At 37.4% G+C, this 19,788-nt stretch overlaps 1 protein-coding gene across 1 annotated transcript; it reads left to right on the forward strand.

Annotated features, from left to right (window-relative positions):
* The first annotated feature begins 11,038 nt into the window (after positions 1 to 11,038).
* LOC119795742 (aldo-keto reductase family 1 member B1-like) lies at positions 11,039 to 19,714 on the forward strand. The gene is made up of 10 exons (XM_038303926.1): positions 11,039 to 11,197; positions 12,130 to 12,297; positions 12,993 to 13,109; positions 13,244 to 13,321; positions 14,458 to 14,580; positions 16,197 to 16,303; positions 17,282 to 17,363; positions 17,514 to 17,597; positions 17,721 to 17,803; positions 19,153 to 19,714. Exons 1-10 carry the CDS (start codon positions 11,132 to 11,134, stop codon positions 19,193 to 19,195), a joined length of 951 nt encoding a protein of 316 aa, XP_038159854.1. The 5' UTR covers positions 11,039 to 11,131; the 3' UTR covers positions 19,196 to 19,714.
* The last annotated feature ends 74 nt before the right edge of the window (positions 19,715 to 19,788 follow it).

Below are 19,788 nucleotides of genomic sequence, written 5' to 3' on the forward strand. Positions count from 1 at the left end.
TACAGCTGTCTTTCCCGTCTCTTATCTTTTCCTATGAATGTTGAATGGCTCAGTTAAAGGTCTCTGAGGTTTTATCAGATTGCTTCCCCAAAAAAGTCACATGTGCTCTCCATCAGCAGTCTCTTGAGGTTTGCACAATAACGCTCATCTTCAAACATCAGGAATAAAGTCACATTTAATGTATAATTGAAAACAGTATACTTCTTTTATCTCTGTGCAAGTAATTGATCCTAGCCAGTTTTCTTCATAAAGAAGAGCCCATTGATCCATTTTCAAATAAAAAGTAAGCGTTCATTTTTTTTTTTTTTTTTTCTTTTTTTTTTTTTTTTTTTTTTACTTTTTTAGGAACCAAAAAAATTGAGTGATCAATCTTGTTACTTACTGAATTTATGCACCCTGTTAGTCACTATTTAATGTGATATTTACTTTTGGTGATTCTTGGTAAAGGGACTGTCTGACATGTTTTGAAGGTGTAATTATGCCCTCTAGTGGTTCAACAGCAAAACTAACCAAGTTGAAGGCAGCTTTTATTTGGGTCCCTTGTTATTTTTCCAGAGTATTAAGAAATTAAATTAGGGATATAAGAAAAAAAAATCTATGTAGTCACTGAATAACTTCTCTTTTTTATGACTGTTAAGAATCAGTGTATTAATAGTTTCTGAAATACTCTGACCAACATCTACCAAAAACCATGTTGAAGTTCACTTTGCTTTGCTGTTGTGTAATTGGCTGAGTCACTGCCATGAATAAAGGTTTATAAAGTTGATAAAAATGTACAAGGGATATTTCTATTGCTTTAAATTATGGTGTAAAAACTTTACACCTACGCTGCGAAAGAGGAAGTTTAGTCACTTCCGGAAATGTCTCTTGGTTTTTAATTGGATTAAGACTGACTAAAGGTGTCCAAGTCTTTTGGCTGTAAAATAAACCTTAATTATTACTCCACCATGACAGTGCTCTACAGTTTGTGTGAGGTGATTCTGCTGATTTGAACTGGATTTTTTTATAAACTAAAAAGTGTGTAACATGACCAGAAATATTTACAGGGGACTCATTTTGCCTTGAGATTTAGATGATTTTATTAGTTATGTTGCATATTTTCTTAGAAAAAAAAAAGTTTTCTACCAGCAGTTCTTTAAAACGAAACCATACTTTTTTTACCTTTTCTAATAGTCCTCATATTGTACCTTAACATTTTGATTTGGCCAGAAGAATTGCATTGGTATCAAATGTTTCCTACTAGTCTAATAATAATCTCTATCACTGAAGGAGGGATTTCTAATAGTGTGATATTTACCTTATAACTCTTACCAGAGAAATAAGGGGTTTTCTATGAGGTTATAAGGGACCAGGACTCATTTGCAGAATAGATGTTGTAGCTCAGTGCTTATTCATAAATAGCTCAAATGCACTCAATCTGGATGGATTGTGTGCATAAGTTCAAAAGCCTTTTTTAGGTTTTGCAATAGAAGCTAAGGTTTAAACAACAATATTTTTATTTTGACTCTGGTTATATGTTAATGATTGGTGTCTTGTTACAAGTCTTTTGCTTTTTGTTTTCTGTCTGCAATGGTTTGTTTAAAGTTGGACCAAAGTATAGACAGGAAATAGGAAAGAGCATGACTAGACTTATAATTGTTGTGGAAAAACCTCAAAACTTGCATGCTGCCACAAGACGATCTGAGAAGGGAACTCGGGTAAAGAAATAGTTGCCCAAACAGAGAAATGTGACTAACAAGTGAAAGATCAGTGAAAACCCAAGAACATAAATAAAGGGAGCGTGAAAAAGGCATGACAAAAACAATTAAAAGTAGTCAGGTGGAAAGTGATGTACAGATGAGACCAGTGAAAGCAGAGGGTGCTGGGGGATTCAAGTAATGACCAGAACAGATAGACATGGGAAAGAATCTTAACCAAACACAAAATGTACATAAAAACTAATAAAACAGCCCAGAGGAAAGGAAAATCTGAAATGAAATCATGTACTTCTCCTAGATAAATGTGTGACACAAATATGAGACTAAGGTTTATTTCTCCTATGTCTCTTTTTTGTCTGGAGCGATAAAATGTACTAAAGCTTGATTAAGTCTCCTATCAAGTTTCATAAAATATCTCAAACTCATATACAATTCTCAGACTTTCTCAACTTTTGTGTCCCCTTGTGATCCCAAGCAGAGAAATCTACAACATAAAACAAACAATACATTATATACAATATATAGTATATAGCTATGTTTATACTACACTCACCTGCCACTTTATTAGGTACCTCATGCTTGTAACGGGTTGGACCCCCTTTTGCCTTCAGAACTGCCTCAATTCTTCGTGGCATAGATTCAACAAGGTGCTGGAAGCATTCCTCAGGGAGTTTGGTCCATATTGACATGATGGCATAACACAGTTGCTGCAGATTTGTCGGCTGCACATCCATGATGTGAATCTCCCGTTCCACCACATCCCAAAGATGCTCTATTGGATTGAGATCTGGTGACTGTCGAGGCCATTTGAGTACAGTGAACTCATTGTCATGTTCAAGAAACCAGTCTGAGATGATTCCAGCTTTATGACATGGCGCATTATCCTGCTGAAAGTAGCCATCGGAAGTTGGGTACATTGTGGTCATAAAGGGATGGACATGGTCAGCAACAATACTCAGGTAGGCTGTGGCGTTGCAACGATGCTCAATTGGTAACAAGGGGCCCAAAGAGTGCCAAGAAAATATTCCCCACACCATGACACCACCACCACCAACCTGGCCATTCTCCTCTGGCATCAACAAGGCATTTCTGCCCACAGAACTGCCGCTCACTGGATGTTTTTTCTTTTTCGGACCATTCTCTGTAAACCCTAGAGATGGTTGCGTGTGAAAATCCCAGTAGATCAGCAGTTTCTGAAATACTCAGACCAGCCCTTCTGGCACCAACAATCATGCCACGTTCAAAGTCACTCAAATCCCCTTTCTTCCCCATACTGATGCTCGGTTTGAACTACAGGAGATTGTCTTGACCATGTCTACATGCCTAAATGCACTGAGTTGCCGCCATGTGATTGGCTGCTTAGAAATTAAGTGTTAACGAGCAGTTGGACAGGTGTACCTAATAAAGTGGCCGGTGAGTGTATATACACAGTTGACTGTGCGTTAATGTAACCCAGGAGGTCTGTAGATGCTACGCTGGTGTAGCTTCTAGGTCCTGAACGGGTGAGGGAGAGAGGCAGTGTCAGTGTCGCTGGGGTCTCTAGACCTTGTTGAAAGGGCTGGTAGCGGATGGGAAGAAACTGTTCTTGTGGCGTGAGGTTTTGGTCCCCAGTCTCATGGCAGAGGGAATTGTCTGAAATAGTTCGTGGCTGGGGTGTGAGGGATCAGCCACAACCATACCTGTATGCCTCAGAGTCTTAGAGGCGTACAGTTCCTAGGGAGATGGAAGATTGCAGCCAATCACTTTCTCTGCAGACCAGGTGAAACGCTGCGGTCTGCCCTTGTCCTTGGTGGTGGCACCAGAGTACCAGATGGTGAGTGAGGAGATGAGGATTGTTTAATTATAGGTCCAAACACAAAAATATTAAGTTGATTCTTGACTTAATAAACTATAATTGGTTTATTGAAGATAAAGCTTTGTTTTATTTTCTGCAAAGTTTTTCACTCTATAAAGCATCCCTTCCTAATTAAATACTTAGAGTAATTGGCTTTGGTGAAAGATTATAAACATGTTTCCTTTAATGGATATGAATAGTTCAGTCCCTCTCTCTCAAGCAACCAGAAGATCTGAACTGCAAAAGGCTCTCGTTTATTATTTATTTCAGCTGCAGAGCTATTGGCGATCTTTCCCAAGAAAAGCCAAGATATTGAGCTATTGAATATATTTGATTATCCCCTGATGATAACTCAGCTCGCGGATGATATACCATTTTTTTTTATAAGAAAGGTACATTTTGCTAGAGCCTGTGGATTATACTTAAAGATATAAAAATGCGAGTTAGTAATAATACATGATTATCAATGAAGCACCTTACAGTATATGGGATTCCAGTGAAAGAAGACACAAAATATTTAGGCATGACCATAACAAAGGGTTATAAAGCAAAATATTTGACATTTTACCTGTTAAATAGAAAAGTAGATTAATTCTTAAATCCTGACCAACTTTGATCACCAATGTGGAGGCACTCTCTTGATAGCTTTTTTTTAATTAAAGCTTGGTTGGGAGACAGTGGCATTGGTTGCAAGAGTTTGCCTGCAACTGTAAGGGAAGTCTGAATTAAAGGTATGATAGACTTCTTGTATAATGTTTGGATCCTGTTAGTTTTGGACTCAGCCATTCATTGCAGCTCAACTGTTCTTGCCTCATTTCAATCTGAAAAATTCACATGGAGAGAAAAGACAATCAGAAGAAATGTATTGATAGTTCACAGTTACATTAGTCTTTGGCGCTGAATTTTGATTGATATGCATGGACAGTAGTAAAGAACAGGGCTGTTTCCCCCCAGGTCTGAACTAATGGTGGAGTGGAGATATATTAAGTTGGTCAGTCTGTAGACTGCTGGTTGGTGTGACGGTATGGTGAGCTTTATGGGGAGATCCAGTGGACTGTGTGAGCTGATACTAGAGCTTCACTCAAGGACCTGGAAGATGGAAGTCCAGCTTGGATAACACAGGTTAAGAGAACCTGTCCATGATGAGCAAGCATGAAGAGACAGTGGAGAGGAAAAACTCCCTATTGGGAAGAAACCAGGCTCAACATGGCGGTCTTCTGCCGGACTGGTTGAAATGAGATGCAGAATGAAGTAAGAGTCCTGGAGGAATGAAACTCTGATGAAGTTTTAGATACGATGGTGGAGGAGGAAGTGGAGGTGGGTTGAAACAAGGTCATCTGAATTAAGTCACACAGCGCAACCACTGCCTGCGCACTCAGTTGCAGACAGATTGCGGATTGTAGGCCATTTGACATGAACTTTGGATGCTGATTGGCTTTCGTGGAGGCTTGGTTGAAAGCTGATTGGCTGTGTCGTATGCGGATAAAGGCGATTAATCAGTTTATTCAGTTGAACTTGGCCTTACAAGTTTATGAGAAGAACCGGAAGGCCTTAGAAAAAAGAATGGAGCGTATCGATAGATTCCTTCATGCCAAAAGACAATGTAGTTTGGTCTTTCACATGTACGGTAAAAGTGTTTTGGTCATTTACCACCTAAATTTGCTGAAAAATCCCCAAGTATAAGTATACTCTTAATTAATTACAGTCCAACATAATATTAAAACATATGAGTGGGTTTAGTAGTTATCTCTATTCAAATAGGAGACCAGACAAACCTAGTCCTGAAAAGAGCATTCATTCTGTATTTTTTATATTTAATTACAGCATACCAATTTATTTTTGTATTTTATTATATTTATGTAAATGATGCTATTACAGGTGCTGGTCATAAAATTAGAATATCATGAAAAAGTAGATTGATTTCAGTAATTCCATTTAAAAAGTGAAACTTGTATATTATATTCATACATTACATACAAACTCATATATTTCAGATGTTTATTTTGTTTAATTTTGATGATTACAAATGACAACAAATGAAAATCTCAAATTCATCATATCAGAAAATTAGAATATTGTGAAAAGGTTCAAAATTGATGGCCCCTGGTGCCACACTCTAATCAGCTAATTAACTCAAACCACCTGCAAAAGCCTTTAAATGGTCTTTCAGTCTAGTTCTATAGGCTACACAATCATGGGGAAGACTGCTGACTTGACAGTTGTCCAAAAGACGACCATCGACACCTTGCACAAGGAGGGCAAGACACAAAAGGTCATCGCTAAAGAGGCTGGCTGTTCACAGAGCTCAGTGTCCAAGCACATTAATAGAGAGGCGAAGGGAAGGAAAAGATGTGGTCGAAAAAAGTGTACAAGCAAGAGAGATAACCGCACCCTGGAGAGGATTGTGAAACAAAACCCATTCAAAAATGTGGGGGAGATTCACAAAGAGTGGACTGCAGCTGGAGTGAGTGCTTCAAGAACCACCACACACAGACGTATGAAAGACATGGGTTTCTGCTGTCGCATTCCTTGTGTCAAGCCACTCTTGAACCACAGACAGCGTCAGAAGCGTCTTGCCTGGGCTAAAGAGAAACAGGACTGGACTGCTGGTGAGTGGTCCAAAGTCATGTTCTCTGATGAAAGTAAATTTTGCATTTCCTTTGGAAATCAAGGTCCCAGAGTCTGGAGGAAAAGAAGAGAGGCACTTCATCCACGTTGCTTGAAGTCCAGTGTAAAGTTTCCACAGTCAGTGATGGTTTGGGGTGCCATGTCATCTGCTGGTGTTGGTCCATTGTGTTTTCTGAGGTCCAGGGTCAACGCAGCCACATACCAGGAAGTTTTAGAGCACTTCATGCTTCCTGCAGCTGACCAACTTTTTGGAGATGCAGATTTCATTTTCCAACAGGACTTGGCACCTGCACACAGTGCCAAAGCTACCAGTACCTGGTTGAAGGACCATGGTATCCCTGTTCTTAATTGGCCAGCAAACTCTCCTGACCTTAACCCCATAGAAAATCTATGGGGTATTGTGAAGAAGAAGATGCAATACACCAGACCCAACAATTCAGAAGAGCTAAAAGCCACTATTAGAGCAACCTGGGCTATCATAACACCTGAGCAGTGCCACAGACTGATCGACTCCATGCCACGCCGCATTGCTGCAGTAATACAGGCCAAAGGAGGCCCAACTAAATACTGAGTGCTGTACATGCTCATACTTTTCATGTTCATACTTTTCAGTTGGCCAACATTTCTATAAATCCTTTGTTTTTATTGGTCTTCAGTAATATTCTAATTTTCTGATATGATGAATTTGAGATTTTCATTTGTTGTCATTTGTAATCATCAAAATTAAACAAAATAAACATCTGAAATATATGAGTTTGTATGTAATGTATGAATATAATATACAAGTTTCACTTTTTAAATGGAATTACTGAAATCAATCTACTTTTTCATGATATTCTAATTTTATGACCAGCACCTGTATTTACAATATCAAATTACGTAGGACATTCTGCTTAAGAGTATCACTCCTCCACCCTCTGTTAGAGGGCAACTGCTTGTTCCGGAGGTGTTTAATTACATGGAAAAACAAATAATACTCTTCCATACAAGCCCAATACGTAAGCTATACAGCAAATAACTTTCCTATCATTAATTTCCCTCACCTGACATGTAGATCTCTGCAGCTCCTCCAATATCCTCATGGTTATCTTGTTTGTTCTGTGAATTATTAACTTTTTCCTCCGCATTTTAATATCGACAACCTTGACTTGATAGGTTTGCAGTTCTACCACATTTTAATCACAGAAAAAAATCCAAAACCAAGCTGTCTGTAGCCCCGCTCCCTTAAAGAAACTATGGTTGATTCCAGGTCTAGGCCCTATAGGCACTTTCTGCATGGATTTCTCCTACAGTGCAAACAGATGAGTGAAAGATTGATGTGTTACTATATATTGCTGATGGTGTATATAGTTGTATATCAATGTGTTGCCCTGCAATGGGCTGGTGACCTGTCCAGGGTGTACCCAACAATGCTCGGTTCTAGATAGGGGCCAATAGGGACATTGACTACTATACATTACTATGCTATACTATACTATACTATACTATACTATACTATACTATACTATACTATACTATACTATACTATACTATACTATACTATACTAAATCTTTTTCTTGTTTTACTTTTTAACACAGGAGATTATAATTGCTCAGCCTCTTGGATCATTTTAATGTTTCATCATATCAGTCTATTTCAACAATAATGGAGAAATTAAGCAGTGTATCTTTAAGTCTCAGACGTATTAAGATAAGATCACAGTTTTCATATGTTACTCTAGATCAGGGGTCTGCAACCTTTGTTTTTTGGCTCACTTAAACTAAATTATGTGCTATTGTCCCATTTTTTATTTTGTTACATTCCCCAATGAAAAGAACACTGGCCCCCCCTCAGTAAATTTGGTATAGAATCACCACTGTACCCAACCTTCTGCACATAGACTGCTTAAAAAAAGGCACCAACCACCTTTGACCCCCACTGACAAGCGGCAGGAGATTGACGGATGGATGAATGCTTAAACAGACATTCATAAATTCTAATATAATATAACAATTTCAAATCAATTCTACAGGAAACTATTTTTAAAGGCCTTAAGACAACAGAGTAGTAGTGATTTATAGTCAATTTGACATTTAATGGATGACATCTGAAAGTAATATGCTTCCATATCTGAGTGGATGGTGTGGATAATTTTGATTTTTTATATATATATATATAAATAACCTATTTACAGATACTGTCTTTGTCTTTGTCCTTTAATACAAGTTTATTTATTTAATATTTTTTTTATGTATCTGTAATGACCTTAAAGCTCTCATACTGTCAGTAAGGTTGTAGATTTGAAGTAGTTCTGTAACATCAATACAATTATAAAGACAAAATAAAATACCTATTTCATTGTGTGTTCTGATTATTTATAGAGGCTACTTTTCCCCATATGGAAGACCAATCCTGCCCGGACCAGACCCGGAGCTGATTGCTCGGTTCGAATGCCCGCTTGGTCCAGTCAGCAGCCGCAGCCGCCTTTTCAGAAACCCAAATATTAGCATTGTTTTCAAAAACAGTTGCTAAATGTCCTAACAGTTGCTAAATGTTGCTAAATGTCCTAGCCCACTGACATCCTCATTTGCATAATGAGGCAGAAATGCATAAAGAAATGTAAATACGACAGGCACAAACAAATACTATGGAAGAAATAAAGAGGGTAAAAATTTACAAAGGAAAGAATAAACCAGACAAAAAATATTATAACATGCACATAAAGAAATAAGTAGACGTAGACAGATTTTATTTGTCATTGTGTATAACAAAAATAAATTTTGATCAGCTCTCTCTGGACAATTTTAAAGTACAGCCTTGGAAAAATAGCAAAAAAGTATAATAAATAAAATATATATATATATATATGACTGTACATTTACAGTTCGAACATTTTTTTCCCCTTTTTTATTTATTTTTTTAATATAATGATTAAATATAATAAATAGTAAGTAATAATAAGTAATAAATAGAGTTGAAGAATATAACGGGCAATAAATAAATAAAGGTAATTATTACAAAGGCAAATAAACAAATAAGCTAATTAAAAGAGGAATATATATTTATGTCTCACTATATAATTTAATTTGTACCTACATTTATTTGTTTATTGCATTTTGGGGGAGAAAGAATTGTATGCTTATTCATTTTTGGAACATTTATTTATTTCTGTATTTATTTTTAATTACGGCAGGATTGGTCCTCCACATTTCTATTCCCGCTAACTAATAATACAGGTGCTGGTCATAAAATTAGAATATCATGAAAAAGTAGATTGATTTCAGTAATTCCATTTAAAAAGTGAAACTTGTATATTATATTCATACATTACATACAAACTCATATATTTCAGATGTTTATTTTGTTTAATTTTGATGATTACAAATGACAACAAATGAAAATCTCAAATTCATCATATCAGAAAATTAGAATATTGTGAAAAGGTTCAAAATTGATGGCCCCTGGTGCCACACTCTAATCAGCTAATTAACTCAAACCACCTGCAAAAGCCTTTAAATGGTCTTTCAGTCTAGTTGTATAGGCTACACAATCATGGGGAAGACTGCTGACTTGACAGTTGTCCAAAAGACGACCATCGACACCTTGCACAAGGAGGGCAAGACACAAAAGGTCATCGCTAAAGAGGCTGGCTGTTCACAGAGCTCAGTGTCCAAGCACATTAATAGAGAGGCGAAGGGAAGGAAAAGATGTGGTCGAAAAAAGTGTACAAGCAAGAGAGATAACCGCACCCTGGAGAGGATTGTGAAACAAAACCCATTCAAAAATGTGGGGGAGATTCACAAAGAGTGGACTGCAGCTGGAGTGAGTGCTTCAAGAACCACCACACACAGACGTATGAAAGACATGGGTTTCTGCTGTCGCATTCCTTGTGTCAAGCCACTCTTGAACCACAGACAGCGTCAGAAGCGTCTTGCCTGGGCTAAAGAGAAACAGGACTGGACTGCTGGTGAGTGGTCCAAAGTCATGTTCTCTGATGAAAGTAAATTTTGCATTTCCTTTGGAAATCAAGGTCCCAGAGTCTGGAGGAAAAGAAGAGAGGCACTTCATCCACGTTGCTTGAAGTCCAGTGTAAAGTTTCCACAGTCAGTGATGGTTTGGGGTGCCATGTCATCTGCTGGTGTTGGTCCATTGTGTTTTCTGAGGTCCAGGGTCAACGCAGCCACATACCAGGAAGTTTTAGAGCACTTCATGCTTCCTGCAGCTGACCAACTTTTTGGAGATGCAGATTTCATTTTCCAACAGGACTTGGCACCTGCACACAGTGCCAAAGCTACCAGTACCTGGTTGAAGGACCATGGTATCCCTGTTCTTAATTGGCCAGCAAACTCTCCTGACCTTAACCCCATAGAAAATCTATGGGGTATTGTGAAGAAGAAGATGCAATACACCAGACCCAACAATTCAGAAGAGCTAAAAGCCACTATTAGAGCAACCTGGGCTATCATAACACCTGAGCAGTGCCACAGACTGATCGACTCCATGCCACGCCGCATTGCTGCAGTAATACAGGCCAAAGGAGGCCCAACTAAATACTGAGTGCTGTACATGCTCATACTTTTCATGTTCATACTTTTCAGTTGGCCAACATTTCTATAAATCCTTTGTTTTTATTGGTCTTCAGTAATATTCTAATTTTCTGATATGATGAATTTGAGATTTTCATTTGTTGTCATTTGTAATCATCAAAATTAAACAAAATAAACATCTGAAATATATGAGTTTGTATGTAATGTATGAATATAATATACAAGTTTCACTTTTTAAATGGAATTACTGAAATCAATCTACTTTTTCATGATATTCTAATTTTATGACCAGCACCTGTAAATAGAGTGACAGCAGCGCGTGGCGGGGCTCAGCTCCAATGAAGTCTCCCAACAGGCATTAATAATCGATCTCCGATGCTCGCATTTAGCTCTCTGCTCTGCTCTAACGCTCACATTCAGGATCTGTCCTTCGACGTCTGCTACAATGGCAACTACAGTGAAGCTCAACTCAGGCGCTCAAATGCCCATTCTGGGACTGGGCACATGGAAGGTAAGTTTATTTTTCACTAAATAAATAACTTGCATCTGCTTTAGCCAAACGTTTACCTGGTTTTAGTAAGCTAGCTGAGTATAACGAAGATAATTCACCGCACAAGGCAAAACAAAAAAGTTTGTTTTACTTAAGTTGAATGTGTTTTTAAACATATTAAGTGTTTAAAGTGTATTTTTACTGCATATTTGTGATTATTTTTGCTTTTATAGAGCGCATCTTGATGAATTGTCTTGCACTGACCGTGGCTAATATTGACTCCATGCAGGCCATGTGCAAAATCTGAAAGTAAAACTGTAAGAAAAGTTAAAAGTTGTTAACTGCGACTGTGCAAAATCACAGCTATTTTGATCCAGACTGCATTAAAAGAAAAGGCGATCATGAGCCCGTTTCCTCTTTCTAACAGTTAAAAAGCCTGAATTAAAACAATCTGCTGGTTTTAGAAACAACACATGACTAGTTTGAAGGATCACAGCCAGACAATCCAGTTCTGGTATGAGGAAAAGGAGTAGAAATAAAAAAAATGTCAGGATTTCTGTACTTGATCTTGTTTCCCTTGGTGTAAATAATCTTGTACATTTTTTTATCATCCTTTAGTCTATTTTTTTTCTTTTCATCCTACAATCCTACTATCCATTCATCAATCCTTCCCCTATTCATCCATATGAATTATTTTCTCTACCATCCATTGCTCCATTTAGCTGTTTTTCTATGCATTTATATTACCAACTATTGGTCCATTTATTGTTTTTCCTTCTTCTTTTGTCTAGTTTGTCATTTTTGCAGGTTTCATATGTTTTTTTTTTCATGTTTTGAGTTAGAAAAACATATTTTAAAGGGTTAAATGGGTCTAAATTATGAATCACAGTCAAAAAATAGTGGGGGGGGAACTTGTGTCTACCAGTTGTTTATATTTATTTTTTTCATGATAGTCTCCACCCGGCAAGGTCACAGAGGCCGTGAAAGCAGCCATTGCAGCTGGTTACAGGCACATCGACGGGGCGTTCGTCTACCAAAACGAGGCGGAGGTGGGCGAAGGGGTCAATGCCATGATCAAAGAGGGCGTGGTCAAAAGAGAGGATCTCTTTATAGTCAGCAAGGTAAGATTTCATTGCAAGTAGTTTGATATCTGCTACTAAGGCTATGTTCACACTGCAGCCTGAAGTGATCCAAAGTCGATGTTTTTGCACATATCCGACCTGTATCTGGTCTTTTCATGACTGTCTGAACAAAACAGATCCGTTTTTTTTTGTTTTTTTTCCCAGTGTGACCCAGATCACTTGGCTCTGTGGTCCTGAATCCGATACAAATCTGATCTTTTCAAATGCGACCTGTGTCTGAACAGTCAGGTCGCATTCATCCGACCTGAATGCATTAATACCCGACAAAGGTCACTATTCTGGGTCTTGCTATGAAAAAGTGGCAAGAAAAACAACAACCATGGTGGACGATGATGCGGAGAGCAGTATTTATGTTTAACCATCTTGAGAAGATTGTGTTTTTGTGGTTGGGAAAGATCACTAGATGCGCTCCAGCACTACCATCCATGTTAACATCCGTAAACACAGAGCACGCTGACCTGTGACGTCATTGCGCCCCCTATTGCGCATGCAGGACACTTGCGTCTTTGACTGCAGTTCAGACAGGAGATCACATACAAGTTGCATATATTTGGAAATCTGAATGGGAACGCAAAAAAATCGGTATTGAGCATCAAGGCCTGCAGTGTGAACGTAGCCACAAAGACTTGGATGCACAGTAAATGTTGCTGATCTCTACATGTATTTGTTTTTAGCTGTGGTGCACTTTCCATGAGAAGTCCCTTGTGAGAAAGGCCTGTGAGAAAACACTTAGTGATCTTAAACTGGACTACCTAGACCTTTATCTTGTTCACTGGCCCATGGGCTTTAAGGTAAAAAAAAAAATGTTTACATGTGAATGCTACATCTCTATAAGCATGAATTCATTGTAGGTTCATTAACACTAACTGATCCATAGAAAAGTTTCTCTAAAAGTTGCTAAATATTTTTTTTCTTCATTATACAGTCTGGTGGCGATCTTTTTCCCCTGGATAGTAATGGAGAGACCATCACCGATAACACTCACTTCCTGGAGACGTGGGAGGTAAGCTGGTAACACATAATGTGGTTGGATAAAGGCAAACATCACATCCCAAATAGACTAATATTGCATTTCAAGAGAAGGTATGAAACCAATTTGAGTAAAAAAAAAAGAGCTGTGCGTGTTTTAATATGACCGTTTACTTAGAGATGGTCCTGCTCCTAGGAGTGGCCCTTTGGTCTGGAGAAGAGCAGGAACCAGAATACGAATAAACAAAGTTAAATTTATTTTAAAAAAGTCCTTAATTTGAGCAAGTTTGATTTTAAAACCAACATTCCTAATAAAAAAATAAAAAAAACAAGCTTATTATAATGCTAGCATATGGATTTGTATTGTGCATTGTTTTCTCCACACTTCTTCTCTAACTGGGTGTCAATAACTTTACAGTTTGATATTTTAATATACATCTACGAAAACAGCTTACAAAATTTAATTGAGCAAATTTTCGGACCCAAAAGGCAGAGGAAGTTGCTAACTATAGCGGAAAAAGCTAAACTTCTGGACATGCTAAAGGAGGGTAGAAGCTATGCAATTGTAGTTCGCTATTACGGAATTAATTAATCTTCCGTTCGACAGCAGCAAGTTTTATTAAGGATGCAAAAAGGGTTGCAATTGTCCGCAACAAGATCGTGGTACGGGTGGAGTCTGCATTAGCTTTGTGGATTAATGACTGCATAAAAAAGAACATTACGCTGGATACGAACGTTACCTGCACAAAAGCTAGAACACTGCATCAAACTGACAGCGACATGACAGGGGAGTGGAGGAGGATGCAGATACCGAACCATCGGGTGTTGTTAACGCAGCCCTGAGTGCATTTAATGCCAGCAAGGGCTGATTTCAAATTTAAAACAAATGTTTCTCTGCACGGAGAGACCGCCTCTGTGAATACCGCCGGATCAGAAGCGTTTGTGAACAATACATTTAAAGCAATCATTAAGGACAAGGGGTATAACCAGGATAATACTTGTAAAAACAGTAAAGGTTACTGTTCTTTTGGGAACGTAAACCCCGCGAAAAACGAGGGTTCACTGTACTGCTTTTTTTTTTTTTTTTTTGGAACAATATATGGCTTTGTACTGTCATTTATAATAAAACAAGTATTTATTTTGTATTTTCTCCTGTTATTTATGCTAAAGGGGATGGAAGAGCTGGTCGATGCTGGTTTGGTCAAAGCTATTGGCATTTCCAACTTCAACAAGGACCAAATCGAAGCCATCCTTAACAAGCCAGGCCTGAAGTATAAACCTGCCAACAACCAGGTGAGCTTGCCTTTAACTTAGCCTCTTCATTAACAGTCAGCAAACATTGGGAGATGATGTTGCACCAGATGCTCAAACAAAGGCTAACATGTCCAGTTTGTTTCTCTCCGAAGGGATCCGAGTAAATGCAGTATCTGTCTTTTCTAATCTTCTCAAAGAAATAAATCTCCTGCTAATTTTTAATGTACAACAGCAGCTTACCCTCAGGCTCCACCATTTAGCTGAGGTGACCTTATGTTTTTGTGCTTCTTGAGAGCCATTGTTCACAATCACTGTCCTGCTTGTGCTTTCTTATAAGATTAAAGGGTCCCTTTTTACTTCATCTGACTTTCGTCCTGATTTATACCAGACAAAAGGTCCTCTGTGCTACTTTAGATACAATGAATCCATGTGTTATATTCTTAAAACTTGTCTACATTTTGCCACTATCAGAAATGTATTTTATGGCTATTCTACATAATAGACCAAGACAAGGCAGTTCGTTTTCAGTGAAAAGGAAATAATAAATTGACTGGCTTTATTGAGTTTTCTTAGAAATAAGGTGTCTCCTATGTTCAACCCTCTTTACATCGATGATGATCCATAAAATCCAGTGCAGCAAATTGCAATATAACACCAGTTCAAAGGAGGAAAGTTGTGCAGCCTTTATCTAAACATCTAACCTTTCTGGGAGAGTGGTATGAAGACGACTTTTGTTCAAAGTTCTAAACGGCAAGATTGGTTTGCAACAAACCTTTTAGAAAACACAGTAAACCTATGGACTTCATTCACCTGAGTCCAAAACAAATTGTTTTGCACGAAATACAAAATGTTTTGTATACTGCAGAATATGGTTAGGCATTGTTAGAAAAAGCTGCAATAAGTATCTAATATTAAGATATCTGTAGCTCTATATGAATAGATTCAGTGCATCCAGAAAGTATTGCTTCAATTTTTTCTACTTTTTTATGTAAAAGCCTTACTCCAGATTATATTAAATTAATTCATTTTGTGTCAGCTGCTGTCCTACTTTCAAGATATGGGTATGCCATGTCCATAGTAAAAAAAAAAAAAAAAAAAAAAAAAAAAAAAAAAAAAAACATTTTGATCTACAAAACACCTTGGGGTTTTCTCATTTCGAAGACTCAGACTCCCGGACAGCTGAACTGTGAACTGAGCTGCTCCAAGCAGGCAGCTATGAGGACCAGTAGCGTCAGAGCCACACTTTGCACCACATTGACAGGTGCTGTAGGTGCCTCATGGTGAAGAAATGGGGCTACGCATTCAACTAGCTCGTCATACTAGCAACCATCCGTTCCCTCTCTTCATCCCACCTGCAGAAAAGCTGTAGGGGGGGGGGAAATCGATTGGCTCAACTATGAAGGCAGAAACCTCTGCAGACCGTTTCCGGGAGACGAAATTAGCTCACAATATGCACATTGTTAACGTTTCCAACTTCGCTTTTACCTTTTCATGCAGCTCTTTATGGTTGTAATGTAATATGTTGAGGATGCAGATAAGTCCTTTTTCCTCGGCACGTCTTCCAGACTACCTATGTTTGCACAGCTCTGTACCTTTAGCTCTTGCTAACATGTGCTTTTGTTTCAGAATGTTATCTATTTTTTTTTTTTCTTTAGGTCGAGTGCCACCCATACCTGACCCAGGAGAAGCTTATAAACTACTGCCACTCCCAGGGCATCACAGTGACGGCTTACAGCCCTCTTGGGTCCCCTGATAGACCCTGGTATGTTGGACATCATGGTTGCATAAAAGCAATGCTAAAATTAGCCAACTGGTTCGGGCTGTGCAGTCATTTTAAAACACTTTTTTTTTTTTTTTTTTGCTGCCATTTCTTTCTAACTATTGTTTAAATGAGATTAAAGCAATCCCCTTCCGCCATCATTCAAAAATGGGTTAAACATGATTTAGGAATTCCATCATAAACCTCCAAATATTATAAAATGTTGTTGGGTAAAAAATTCTAACCTTGAAAATGTTTTAAAGATGAAACCCAATTGGGAACATAGACAGAGTTGGATGCTCTAGTTAGTGAGAATTTTAGACAAATGTTTACCCCTTCATACACAGCAAAACACTGTTTCTATGAAAATGATGTAAAATAAATCTCTTTAGGTTCAAGCTGTGCTCAAATAATTGCAATTGTTGTGGAAAAACAAACCATGTGCAAAAAATCCTATCAGCCGAGAGATGACGAGAAACCTTGACGAAGAGTTTTTGTTGCAGTTTGCTTAATGCGATGTTACTCGAGAAAATTGTAACTTGTAAATGTAACAGAATTGTTTCATTGTGAAACACAACCTTCATAGAAGAACAAAAAAAAAATTTATTTGGAAAAGAAACATATAATCAGTTATTTCAGTGCACATAATGTATTCAATGATAATGTTGACCCATGTTAGCAAGTGGTTTCAAAAGAGACAGAAGCGATAATAATAAATACTTTTATCACATAATATTGTAATTAAACTAAGATTTTCTATTTCTATATTTATCTATGATATTTGGCTTGTCATTTCCCTCTGGTTAGCCTCAGCATGTGACTTTTGTTCCTCCTTGTCCTTGAAATTTTGAAACTTTTCAACTAAACTTCAGCAACTAAAAGATTTTTTTTCTTGGTTACTAAATTGTTTCATGTTTCTGGTACTTTTGTTTCAATTGCTGTTAAAAAGCTATATTTGACCCTTTTAAAAATGATTTTCAGGGCTAAACCAGAAGACCCTTCCCTTTTGGATGATCCCAGCATTAAAGCCATCGCTGACAAGCATAAAAAGACTCCTGCTCAGGTACAGAAAACATTTAAGTTTCTCCATTTGTTCTTTCTGTGCATCAGTAATCTTTAATCAGACAAGAAGTGGAATTTATTCAATTTGATTGGCTCTGACATTCATAGCTTAACATCCTTCCTCTTTCCTGCCTTCTTTTTTTCTGTCCAGGTCCTGATCCACTTCCACATCCAAAGAAATGTGATCGTGATCCCAAAGTCCATCACTCCGCAACGCATTCAAGAGAATTTCCAGGTTATCCTTTCAGCAGCATATACTTTGCTTTTTTCTATGTATTCATTAGTTTGTTTGTGTTTGTTTGTGTTTTTGCTGAATGAAACCAAAAAAACTTTTTATTTATTTATTTTTTTTTATCAGGTGTTTGATTTTGAACTAACCCAGGAGGAAATGAAAACCATATTAGGATTCAACCGGAACTGGAGAGCCTGTCCCATGCATTGGTAAAAAAAAAAAATATATAAACACACTTTTTTTTTTTTTATCCTTTTTCTAGATTATTTTCAGATTGGTTTAAATTAATATTTAATTTAATATTTCCCTTAAGTGATGGCTGTTTTAAAATATGTTGATGGTCATCTTATTTTAATGTCATTTAAAACTAACCTATTCATAATATTAAACCCATTCAAAATACAGATGCTGTGATATTTTTAGAGTTAACTAAACCTAAAAAGTAGATAATATACTGTAGGTTTTGTAGGAATGGTTTTAATCTACAGAATCCAACAGGTTCCTGTAAATTAATTACTAATTATTGCCAGTCAATCACTATCAAAATAATAAAAAAAGGCTTCTTTACACTGTTTGGATCAGACCCAAACCATCCCCAAAAAACTAAGGAGGAAGTCTAGTAATAGGGAAGAACAAAATAAAAGTAACAAACTCTTATTATGCTTTATAAAATGTCTATATCTCTGCTACAAACTACTTAGGATACTACTTAGAGCCAGCGGTAAGGCTAAGGTTAGCTCTGGCTGAGCTTAGCCTCAGAGGAACGCTGGTTGCCACGGTTACCTCTTAACATCAGAACTTTTTGTTGAAATTACAACTAAATCATCAAATGGGCCATATAGTGAAGCTTAAAAGTATAATGCTCTCATCTAAAAATGATTTTAAAACTTACTTTTATAGGAAAAGAGAACTTTTAATCTGAGCTCCTGCCGCGTTGCATGCTGGGACAGCTGTCAAAAACGCACAAGTCTGCTCTGATGCATACTCTGTAAAGAGGAAGGAGTGAGAGCAACATTTGGGCACTCAGTCTTGTGTTTTTGCGAATTAGAACAGTACTAGGGCTGAGGCTGATGACGTTTCACGAGTACAAATTTGGAGAAAACTGCCTTATTCAGCCCCCTAACACAGCCAGTTCATTGCAAACTTGGAAAAAGTACCTGAAGTTTTATGATTTAAGGTGTCAAAAACGCTGAGATTTACTCAAAAGGAGATAACAGCTTCTCATATACTGCAGAGAAATGCTTAGCACTGGTACATTAAAAAAGTGGTGCTTCATTCTTCTTAACTGGTTCTATGAAAGACAGCAGACCCTTCCCACTTCTGAAAATTTTCATATTAAACAGTTACAGACTAATTGTAATGAAAATAGTAATTTACCTCAATTTGATGTATTTTAACTGAGAAAAAGCACATGTGCAGAGCATCGACTTTGACGCTAGTCTCAAATATTACTAAAGGTACAATTAGTCTTTATCATTAAGTCAATCAGTTAGAAAATGGCTTTTAAATAAGGTGTTTGCTAATATATGTTAATGGTTTCTTCTTTTTTTTTCTGTAGGGGTATAAAGCACAAGGACTACCCATTTAACACTGAATTCTGAAAGGAAACCAAGTCCGGTTATTCTTCCATACTCTCTGGACCCACTCTGTTTCCTGAAGAGTTTTCGTTTGGGGTGTGATTTGTTTTCTTTTGCCCCGCTCTGTTTCTGTCTGTTTGTTCTATTGCATATTAAGTTCTGCTGTTACAGCTTGCATTCATTGAGGCATTAAGTTACTGAATCATTTTAGTTGTGGGCAATAAGTGCCTCTTTCTAAAAATGAGTGACATTTATTTTTTAAATAAGTGGACAAGCGAAATCAATTTTTTGTTGAAAGGACGGGTCTTTCTTAACAGGACCTGTCACATTTAAATACACTCCTTCAAACTGCATCTTAAGAGTTGCAGCTAATTTGCTAATTTCCAAGCATTTACCACTGGAAAACTGAGCATGTTACAGTCTAAAAGCTTATGATGAATCGTATGGTGCTTTGTAGTCTTGTATATTTGCGAATCAGTCTCCAGCTTTTACCTGTAATGTTCCGTGTGAAGCAGTACAATAAAGTAATGTGTCACAGGTTAATGCAGTTTTCTATTTGTAGTAGTAAAAGAAATGTACCTCGAGGTTAATGTTTGACTGTTTGAAAGCCCAAGAGG

Source organism: Cyprinodon tularosa, unplaced genomic scaffold (assembly GCF_016077235.1).
Source record: "Cyprinodon tularosa strain WSP-4 unplaced genomic scaffold, ASM1607723v1 ctg520, whole genome shotgun sequence".
In the NCBI taxonomy this organism is placed as follows: Eukaryota; Metazoa; Chordata; class Actinopteri; order Cyprinodontiformes; family Cyprinodontidae; genus Cyprinodon; species Cyprinodon tularosa.

Bases quoted from the DNA above. Each gene is read 5' to 3' on its own strand.
- LOC119795742 (XM_038303926.1), top strand. From the start codon at position 11,132: ATGGCAACTACAGTGAAGCTCAACTCAGGCGCTCAAATGCCCATTCTG. The intron at 13,322-14,457 runs GTAAGCTGGTAA...TTTATGCTAAAG, and splicing joins ACTTCCTGGAGACGTGGGAG to GGGATGGAAGAGCTGGTCGA. The intron at 16,304-17,281 runs GTATGTTGGACA...AATGATTTTCAG, and splicing joins GGGTCCCCTGATAGACCCTG to GGCTAAACCAGAAGACCCTT.